General features: G+C 33.3%; 1 protein-coding gene across 4 annotated transcripts; it reads left to right on the top strand.

Moving 5' to 3' along the window:
* Positions 1-763: 763 nt before the first annotated feature.
* On the top strand, positions 764-11,038 carry LOC108486395 (SWR1 complex subunit 2). 4 transcript variants are annotated; one of them, XR_001871477.2, is made up of 13 exons: positions 764-1,122; positions 1,243-1,312; positions 1,569-1,640; positions 1,785-1,828; positions 1,911-2,166; positions 5,146-5,221; positions 5,294-5,413; positions 5,538-5,606; positions 7,776-7,818; positions 8,609-8,674; positions 9,113-9,310; positions 10,535-10,607; positions 10,781-11,038. XR_001871477.2 is itself a non-coding variant. In XM_017790439.2 (12 exons), exons 1-11 carry the CDS (start codon positions 1,055-1,057, stop codon positions 9,300-9,302), a joined length of 1,074 nt encoding a protein of 357 aa, XP_017645928.1. In that variant the 5' UTR covers positions 764-1,054; the 3' UTR covers positions 9,303-9,310; positions 10,781-11,038. The 4 variants fall into 4 exon arrangements, 1 of the variants encoding a protein (XP_017645928.1); XR_001871476.2 differs by having other exon boundaries at positions 765-1,122; positions 10,456-10,607; XM_017790439.2 differs by lacking the exon at positions 10,535-10,607.
* Positions 11,039-11,247: the final 209 nt, after the last annotated feature.

Raw genomic sequence — 11,247 nt, 5'->3', positions numbered from 1 at the left:
TTTTTCTTCTTGACAATCAATAACATAATCTTGATCCTAATTGTTTCCATCATGGTTAAAATGTGCTTCCCTATTGCTTCCAATATCAACTTCCAGTAAGTAACATAAGTGATTAGTGAGACAAGGTCCTTGATGAATTGCATATAGAAAATAAATAGGGAGATTACCTTGTTAAAGCATTCACAAGGACTATTCACCAACATGTCAGTTTGACTCCTAAATGAGAAGTGAGACCTTGATCAGTAAGCAGAGTTATTTCTTTTCAACCAATCATAAGCATGTTGATTGTTATTCTTCAGTTTAACCACAACATTTTCAAAATCCTTTAGAGTGCTTTCTCATGCTGCTTTCCAAAGCAAAATTTTCAATTATTTTGTTTTAAAACCATCTTTCTTAAAATTGTCATATAGGTGTCTAACAGAGTGTAATGTTTTTATATTAGGAAACAACATGAATATTGCTTTTAGTAGTTCCTAGAGCAATTCTACGTTAGAGCATATAAAATTGAAATAATATATATTTGAAAACATTTTAAAGCAAAATAAGATAAAAATATAAGATGCTTGGATAAACTTGAATGTTAATTTACTCATCTAGGTCCAAAATTGTTATTTTAAAATTTTTTAATTTTTATATATTTTTAGAACTTTTATAATTTATAATTTATATAATTTTTAAAATATAAAATTTGAAATTCTTATAAAATATTTAATTTTTGAAAATTATTCACATTAATTTATTATTTGGATTATTCAAATTATTTTATTGTTTTACTATTACCCCTTCTCGCGGTATCATATGGTCTTCACTTCAGTTCTCAAACTCAAACACACTAAAAGTCTCCGGCATCAATCCGATCCACGCTTCCCCTTTCCGTCGTTTGTTTCTTCCATCTAGCTTTCTTCTCCACTCTCCTCGCCGTCTTCTCCTTCTCTTGTTTCCCCCTCTTTGGCGTCACAACTGGACTTAGAACACCGATCAGAAAGCATCCTCCATCTCACGTTTTCCGTTCCTATCCGCCGGCGAAACTGGTGAAGTTTTTACCGTTGTGTCCATGGAAACCGGTAAAGAAGATACAGCCGTCTTCCTGGATCGTGCTTCTCGATCAACCAGAGGGAGAAGGTGAATCTTCAACCTAAATTAAGATAGGATTCCTATCATTTAATACGGTTCTTTTTTTTTTTTCAAAAAAAATTTTCTGGAAATAATTAATATGCAAACCCTATTATTTTCTATTTCCAGGATGACGAAGTTGCTGGACGAGGAAGTTGAAGAGGACGAGATGTTTTGGAATCAAGAAGCTTTTAAAGAGGTTCAAGCACACACTTATTCTAGTGAAAATACTCTCACCATATTCTTAGACTATAGAATTGATGTTGATGTATTGGAATACGGGTGATTTGATGTTACCTTAAATTCGTACAAACTCTGAAACTAAGAGTTTATTTAGAGCGACAATATTGGGAGTAGCTAGAAATTATGATCACTACTTAGTTTATTAGTTTTAGGTTTTGATTAAAGGATTCAACGACATTAACCCTTTTTTCTGTTTGTGGTTCTCTCCTTAGGAGGAGAATGATGCCAATTACGAAGAAGAGCCAGAGGCTGCTGATGTGTTTGATAGTGACTTCGATGAAGATGTTTGTATTGCTCTCTTCTCTACTTTTGATTTAATTCTTTTTTTATAATTACTCTTCCGTTGCAGGATATCTTTCTTAGTGCTAAGAAAACTTCACACCTTTGGTATCTTGAAAATTGACTCTCTTCTATGGCTTGGCTGCTAGGAACCTGAGCCAGATGAGGAAGTAGAAGACGAAGCAGATGAAAGGTTCAGCTTCTTTTACCTTTGTTGTATTGTATTTACATCTCCATTTTGTTGCCCTTATTTTTATATTGAATTGCCCTAGCAGGGTTCGCACAAAGAAGCGTCTGATATTTCCTGGAAAGCCTTCTTTGAAGAAAAAGAAGAAAAAGAAAGTTCATTCAAATTTAGATGGCGATTCCAAGAATGAAAATCTTACTCAAAAGACTTCCTCTACACAGCATCATGATGCCCCTGATGATGCAGAAGGTGAAAGAATTATAAGGAAATCTACAAGAACTTCAGTCATTGTTAGGCAAGCTGAGCGAGATGCGATACGTGCTGCTCTGCAGGCAACAATGAAGGCAAGTTTTTTGGTTATTTTTTTTTTTCTTTTATAGGAAAATATTTCTACTATACATTGTTATCTCAAAAATGGGAAAATAAAACGGATCATGGTATTGGTTACTGCATTTATCTTTTCTAACTGATATTTATATATGTGTATAAATATATATTCTTTTGTATATTGATGAGATCTAGTTTAAACTTAAGCAAACTAATACAAGAAGTGTTTTCATAACGACTGCTTTGAGTATTATACCATTTGATGTTTGTTCTTGACTCTACTCTTGTTCTTGAAACTTTAATTTCACCGGTGAGAGACTTGGGTATATGTTGGAGGGAGCTTTGGGGGGATGGTTGTCTCAAAGTGCCCTAGTATTTCCTAGATTCCTGATGTGTGAATTGATGTCTTTTTACAAGTAAATGATATTCCTCCCTTACTTTGAAAAAGGAAAAGAAGGAAGATAAAAGAAAGGAAAACTGTAAATCAAACCGAACGGGAATCCCAATCTTTCTGAGGAAATTATTCCTGCATTTTGTCTTGGCTCCTCCAAGAAAAAAAAAATAAAAAATGGATGGATGTATAGTTTTTTGGCCACTAAGCCGAAAAGGATTAGTTTCATTGCACTTCATTCTGCTTCTCTTGCATGTAGCTGTAGATTTGGATATGGATGAAAATTTCAAGTTTAGGCAAAAATCATGTGAATTGCACAATTTATAAAAATTGTTAAGTTACTGGAACAATTTGCTCTCCCCCTTATTTGGTAATATTTGATAAGTGTAATCAATGCCCTAGATTAAGTTCATTGCAAGTGACAGAAATTTATAATTTCTAGGAGACTTGTACTTATAGTGCCATTTGCCTTATCATTTTATTTATTTACTTTTTAAAATTATAATAAGGAGCAATGGGATCTTATATCGTGCTGTGTAATTCGGTTTAATCTTATTAGTATTGAAATTTTATTACTAGAAACTTTCAGATAATTATCTCAGAAAGCATTAACCTTTGGTTTTGATGATTTGTTTGTAAACTTGATCGAATTAATGCCTTAGTGAGCGGAATAGTAATCTGACAGTGTTGAGGGTTTAAATCTTTAGTATGGTTGTTAATTTGTATCATTCTATGTTAGAGTTACAATTGATTGTATCATTGTATGTTCAAGTTACTATAATTAATTTGTTTGCATAATTTCATTATTGTTAAAATTAGTGATAGGTTGGAGCTAATATCTAAATTCTATTAATACTATTTAAATAATATTAATAGATATTCAAAGTGTAGGTTCTAAATAATGGTGTTTGATTTGTGAATTTAGTTAGGTTGACACCGTAAAATTAAGTCTTTCCATTAAAGTATTTTGTCCTCTAGAAAAATAAAAGAAATTTATTACTCATCTTCATATGGAATGGTATTTGTATCCTTAAGTTTTGATGAAATTGTAAAAGGTTTCTCTATATTTTTTTTTATCATGTTGTCCTCACCTTTAAGCCTTATGAATTTGGGCATAAATCTTTATGCCTCTAGCGTCATTTCCCATGAAGAAATTAGGTTCTTGTTGTTTGTGACCCTCCCCATTCCCACCTGCGCTGTTTTTTTAGTCTTTGATCATCTTGCTTAGGTGGTAGATGTGATTTCTTTAACCTATTTGATGTTGGTTATGATTTAATATGGGTGTTCTTTTTCTGCAAATTTTGATCCAAGTAGTTTCAAGGTTAATCACTTTGCTAAAGAATCGGTATTAATTCCATGAAGACTATGTCTAATTAATATTTCACAATGACCTCAGATTTAACAACATAATCGCACTCATGCATACAAAGTTTTAAATCCATCCGATATTTCTATCACATCCGTTGAGAATATTGTCTTTTTATATATATATATGATGGTTTGAAATTTTTTATATCAAATGATGTTAAGACATTTTTAATTACTTGGAAATTTGATGGGCATGATCTGCTTGAATAAATTTTCTTGAAGTACCCATGTCCGGCACTTGTGTCCAACATGTGGATATGGAGATATTACCTCTAAAGATCCTCCGAATACATGGGAAACCTTAGAAAAGGCTTAACCATATTGGATACCCTGTATCCAACACTCACACCCAAGTCCGAGTAACATAGGTATGAAACATGATGGTTGGATTAAGCGGATATATATCTTCATGTATGTGCTACATCAGCACCATACTGACTTTGTAGCTCTATTCACATGTTTTCTGTTGCCTTAGACTTTGTCATGCTACTTTTAGCAACAGAGTGCAACTTAATTATCTATGAAGTGTCACGAAGGTAATTGCTTCTAAACAGGCTGATGTGGCACTTACACTATTTTAATTTTTTTATCTTCAGCTGTTTTAATTTCCTTCCCAATATCATGCACCTGTCCAAGGGGTTGCTCAGGGAAAACTTATTGGCTACAATATTGGTATCTTAGTTTAAGTTTAGATTATTATACATAGAATTTCCTAATAAAGATATCAAGAATTTCACACTATACTTTATGCACAAATCTGAGTGTTGGTTATCTCATTGAGCATTGAAATGCATAACTATTTATAGTCACTTGCTCTTGTTTTCCCCTCCATTTGAGGTTTGCATTTTTTTTGAGACCATAATGTAGATAGAAGCAATAAAAACACAATCACTGTCTTTTACTGAAACTTCTGTAATTCTTTGGTTGAAACTTATGAACTATTCGGAGATGTGAAACTGTCAAGTTGTGTACGGTCAGAATTTGATGTATGTATATCAAATTCGTTAAGAAAGTTCATGCCAACATTCTGGCCAACATTCTGTTCATATTTGATGGGAATATTCTCATGACTCACTATTTATGTATGGATACTGTCAAATGTATGATTTGTAATTTCATATATCCGTATTGCTTGTGCATGTCTGTCTGTGTGTGTATTGTTTGATTGTATAATTTGGAAAGAGTGAAAATGTAGCTATGCCATGTGATTATTTATGAGGTATTTTTTAATCACCAGCCAATAAAAAGGAAAAAAGAAGGTGAAGAGAAGAGGATGACTCAAGAAGAAATGCTTTTAGAAGCAGCACAAACAGGTTCAGGCTGAAAGTTACCTTTGATGTTTGGATTTCTTAGGTTCTTATTTGATTTTAACTTGAATTTTGCAGAAATTATGAACTTGAGAAATTTAGAGCGTGTTTTGGCAAGGGAGGAAGAAGTTAAGAAACGAGCAATAATCCACAAGGCTGTTTATAGTGGTCCGCAGATTAAATATGTGTCAAAAGATGGCAAGATTCTCTTCATAGCTGTTGATTCTAGTTCTTAAATGCAACAATAATAAATACATGATTGTGGATTATTTTGAGTCTGTTAATTGAAATTATCTATACAAATCCATGCAATCTTTTGCAGGTTCTTCATATCTAGAATTTAGTAAAGGATTGACATTTCACTCAGAGCTCTCAACCACACCGCTTCCATGTAAGCTGTAGGGTCGATTAACAAAATTTATGATGTAGATTCTTAAAAAATTTCTTCTTATCAAACTGATACTTTTTTGTCAATCAATGGCTTTGTTCTCTTCTGGCTTTTATCTCATTTTAGTTCCCTTGGATGTCATTTTAGCTCAAGCATTCAACAAACACAACCTGTTGAAGTTGGGGCCAATCATTTTGTGGAACTAGTTGTCATATTTTTCTTTCATATAGGGACATTAGTTTAGATCTCCACCGTTGCTAGAAGTTCTGGAAATTTTGCTTTTAGCCTAGAGCTTAGATCATTGGGGTTTTGCATAGGGGTTTTAAATTAGCATCACTCATTTTTTCATCCCACCATGTGAGATAATGATGTTGCTGCAAGCAAAAACAAGGAGCTCGGGGATATCATATGTAATGGTGTGATTTGTATTTTCATGATGAATGTCTTTGGTATTAAATATTATTGCTGGCTTTTGTTACCATTAGAGTTGATGTATCTGTAAATTTCTAGTGGCTGAAAATGCTGTGTAAATCACAATAAAGTTATCCAATTCTTAGGCTTATAGAAATTGACTTCAACAGATTTCTTGAAAAAGAAGTGCAAAATCCAAATTGGAATTAGTTAAAATATTTATCATGTTTTTCAGAATGAAAATAAAAAGGGGCTCCACAAGTGGTGTAGATAATGAAACGCAATTAGTTCATACCCTGATTTTAGTGATAAAAATAGAAACTTGCACCCATCAGAAAAACTCTCACCCATGAACCCAGAGGGTGTGATGCAGAGAATACTAGAAGCTAATTATGGGATTAAATGTACTATTTTATAGGTGTAGGGTTATACTTAGTATTTTACATTTAATTAGGGTTTAACATCCTGTTTTTTTCCGTGCCCTTTTAGATTTTGTTTTCAAGTCAAGTTTGTTTTCCTGTTTTCTTGAGTTTCAAGTCAAGTTTATTGCTTTCTGTTCTCCGAGATTTCAAATTAAGCTAGTTAGCTTAGTGTCCAAATTATGGGTCTATATAAATTAATGTACTCTTCTATGGATGGAACAGACTTGCATAAAATTTTAGCTTATTGTTTGTGGTTATGTGATAAAATCTTCCTTGGATGTAAACTCCAAAGGACCCCTGGGTGTCTTAGGTTTTCTTTGTTATCGGTTTGTGTGATGCGATCAAAGAACCATATGCTTGAACTTTAAGGATCTTTTCTCTTTTCTTTACCAAAATTCTGTTTTCTGAAGAAACTCACATTATATTTAACTTTAAACGTTAGCCCCTAAACTATCCTGCACCAGTTAGTATTAGAGCCTAAAGATTTAAAATTTTTGATGTGATTCTGGGTGCTAATGGTGAAGAATGCAAAACTGGAATCGAACTTTGAGGATTTCCAACAAGATCCTGAAGAAGCCAAGATGGTTTTACTAGAAAAGATAGATGCACAAAAAGAAAGAATTTTGTCCAAGGTGGCAGAATTGTTCAAAATTTTTTCTGTCCGAGGCAAACAACTAGGATTTTAATTTCAATTATGATTTAGTATCTTAGTGTTGTTTTGCTAACATTATTAGGTTTTATTTCCAAGTCAAGTTTGCTTTTCCTTTATCTTGAGTTTCCAGTTACATATGTTGTTTTCTATTTTCTTGAGCTTCAAGCTAAGCTTGTTTGCTTAGGTAGAGTCCAAGTAAGGGTGTACAAAAATTGATGTATTCTATTGAGGGAATAGACATTTTAAAAATTTTCTGCTTATTGCTTTTGTGTTGTGTGATACAATCATCCTCGGAGTGTGATTCCTGAAGAACCCCAGGTTTGATACTTGGGTTTTCTTCTTCTTGGTTGTGTGATGCTTAAGGAACCATAAGCATGATGGTTAGGGATCTATCTAGTTTCTTTTTCATTCTTTCTCTCAAGATATTTGGATTATCGTTGAACTTCAAACCTTAGACCCAAAGCTGTCTTGTATCAGGATGACTAAGGAGAGAACTTTCTGTTACATGATTTTCTAAATATGTGCATAATATTTATCATTTAACAGTATAGTGTGGATGATTCTCTAATATTTGTTATTATTATTATTATTTTTTGATTCTGGCCTTTTTGTTTAACTACCATTAGTTCTTTGCTCTATTGATATCCTTTTGTTTCATTTATTTGTTTAAATTATCTTTACATCCAGACCCAGAAAAGGCTATGTGTGCTGTCACTGGATTGCCGGCGAGGTAAGAGCTTATTTTCATAATGGTTATTTGAAGAAACTTGAAAGAATTATTCTTATTCTTTCTTAATAATTCAACTTACATATATATGGGAGTGGTTGCTGTTAATAGTAAATAAAAAACTAGGGCATAATGGAGGAAAATCCTCCACTAGGAAAAAGAAATAAAGAAGAGATTTGGCATATATTATCAAATTCTCTTTTATTATAGCATACCGGAAATAAGAAAATAAAATATAGGAAAGCCCTACAGTACCTCCCTAAATAAAATCCTAAAATATCTCCCTATAATCTCTAATTGATTATAGATGCTAATTTCAAATTATTGCTTGATCTTTCATTCCAAAGTCTTGCTGCTGAATAAATTGTTGTCATTGCAGTATTTGGAACCAAATGGTGATTTCTTACAGTTGTACTGGAAGCACATAAAAATTTCTTTTGCAGCGTTTTTTCCATGTTGTAAAGCATTAGTGGAATGTTTTGCCTTGCTTTTATCCTTCTTGAGTTTTATTTGGACTGTTGGCACTACTGTTATGCTCCCAGTCATGATCAATTAGCTTTCAATAGCTTCCAAATGTATGTTAGAAATGTCATTAGTTTGGGAAATACAAAAGTGAAAGCCATGAATTAGAGATATGCTTCTCTTGAGCTGGGAATTTCATCAAAGTTGTTGCTATATCATGTTTATGATTTGGTAGAAATGTTAATTCTGTGATACTTAAACATTTTAAGAGAGACAAATTTGGCTTTCTCCATCCACCCTTATTTGTTCAAATTTTGGTTCGATGTTGTAGGTACCGAGATCCAAAGACTGGGCTATGCTATGCAACAAAGGAAGCCTTTAAAATTATTCGAGAACGGTATGTCTCTATTCAGTTTTATCGGTCTCTTTTCTGATATATCACCTTGAGTTATTCATTTTCTATAGTTTACATGTATTATATGTTACTTGGACTTGGATGTGATCGTTAGACAGAGTTGTGTTTGAAATGAGTATGTTTAATTTTTGTATGTTTGAGGATCCTTGGAGGGTCCTATCCTGGCATCCATGCTCGTAAATGTGTTGGACATAGGTACTTAAAGAAAAATGACGACTTGTAGCAACAGAGCATTTATTTATAGTTAGCAGAGGTGCTCCTCTGTCAACCAGTTTAAGTCTTCAGCAATTTCTGATATGCTCCCCTAAATATACCAACCAAAAGGGAAATCATAACTTTTTTTTTAAAAAAAAGAGGGAAGGTGGGAGGGGAGTGGTTAATCTTAATTTCTTGCTGAGTTTGTTTTTCCTGATTTTGTAGTTTTCGAGATGAACATAAAAGTGCTCCCAAGAAAATGGATATGGGGGTCTTGCTTGATTCTCTGTCTGGTCACGGTTTAATGCCCAGGCGGAAGAGGTCTCACGTATCAAATAGAAGTCAAACATCACGCTTCCAGTACTTGGGGAATTTCCGCAGAACACCACCTGATGATGATGAAAGTTCAGATTAGTTGATATGGTAATTTTCTAAAATTTTCAGCGTAGATTGCGTTTATTTCAAGAAGTGTGTTTTTGTTGGCTTTATCTATTCTATTGCAAAGCCTCTGTATGATTGGATATTTGACAAGCTAGATCACTTTTCTGTTTCTGGACCACAAAATCTGTTTAAAGTAAACAAAGGGGAAAAGCATAAATTGAGTCAATTCTTTGAACCGACTTTGTAATTGCTAACGCTATCAGGAAGCACCTATCTTGTTGGCAATAATTTTGTCTTGTTTTAAATCATGAGCAACCACTCGCTCTAGAAGGTGTGGTCAAGTTAGATACAGTTTCAAACTCCATCTTGAATATAGTTATTTTGATAAAGATAACCAAATATATGTAATTGTAGGTTCCTTTATCTTTTGAAATGATTATCCTGGATATGTAAATGCGTATGATGTCACAATTGTCCCTTGTCAGCATGCAGTTCTTTCAAAGAAGCTCTGTTAAAAGATTGTTGTGCTTTATTTATAAAAAATGCAGTTTCTGCATTCTTTTATTTCTGGGTACACCTTTTAGCTGTTTTATGATTTTGTTTGATTGTTAACAATATTGTGAAAGCTCAGTTATTTTAGGACATTTTCTGCTGTGTGTGTATGTGATTTTGTTTGGGGTTGGTTGCTATATTGATGTTGAGTGATGAAACTGTTGATAGGTTAATTTGAGATGTATTTGGAAATTAAGAAAGTTGAATGTAAAGATCAAACAAGAACAAAAGAGGAACATTGTTTGTCATCCATAATAGATGATGTTCTAACCAATGTGAAACACCTAATTTTAGGTTTTCAGTTGACTTGTTAATTTGAAAACTGCATCATGAAAGCATTAAACATGTATTTGATATCCCTACTACTCTCAAATGTTCAGATTGCTATTGAAGTTTAAAATGTGCAATGTACTCAAATTTTGCTTATGTTAACTGGATTGCACATTCAACTTACTACAATAGTAGAAAGCATGTGGAATTGCCATGTCATCACCCCATGATCACCACGTCCTCGTGTGGGATTGAATGCTGGGACCATCATAATTTGTCTAATTCGATTAGGTGAATGGATGTTTTACTTATAAAAACACTCGGTTGTTTTGAAATATATGAACCATACAAGCTTTTGTAACCAGATATAAGAGAAACTTCAAGTGAAGATTGCATGAAGATGTTTCTAACATACTGTGGATGATATTGAATCATGGGAAGCAGGGTGTGTTCCAAGAAACACTTTATGGTGATTTGTTCTAGACTTGGAGTTATTCTGAGTGAGCTTGGTTTCAAGGTTCGAGCCTTTATCTAGGGATTCTTTCATGTTTATTGATTTATATTCTCCTATTGTGATCTGCATGCAATGCACATTACTGTAACCTAGTTTCTTGCTCTTACATTTATTGAAGAATTTCAGTTAAATGTTCATCTTCCAATTTCTGACATGGCTGCACTTTTTCTCGCCAGATTGCAAGGAGTCATGGCTACTGGCCTCGGGAGTATTTACAGCTAGAGCGAGACTTAAAATTGTGTGGTAGGTTTCCCAATGTTTCAAAATATTCAAATATATGTAGATGTTCCAGGGATAATTTAACATTATTAAAGTAGGTAGATAGGAGTGTAAGCTATATATGCAGATTAAAATCCACTTTTGGCGATGAAATGCTTCAGCTAAAAAACTCCTTAGTTAATTAAATTAGAGCATTGTTCTTACCCCCGAAAAAACAGAGTATCATTCTTGCTTTACCTTGCTTGGTCATTTTGAATATGCTGCTGTTGTCAGTTTTGGTAATTTAGCTTACGTTCAGCTTGTTTTAGTTCAGCCGAGCTTCACTTTTCATGCTCTTTCACATCCTTCTCCGCTTGAATAGAGGTACTTTAAATTGTAATATAGACACCAAGTACCATTTACTCACACACATACGTAGAAAAAA

This window comes from Gossypium arboreum, chromosome 6, assembly GCF_025698485.1.
Source record: "Gossypium arboreum isolate Shixiya-1 chromosome 6, ASM2569848v2, whole genome shotgun sequence".
NCBI classification, from domain to species: Eukaryota; Viridiplantae; Streptophyta; class Magnoliopsida; order Malvales; family Malvaceae; genus Gossypium; species Gossypium arboreum.
Note: the sequence above shows the minus strand (reverse complement) of the source record. Positions and strands in the feature narration are given on the sequence as shown.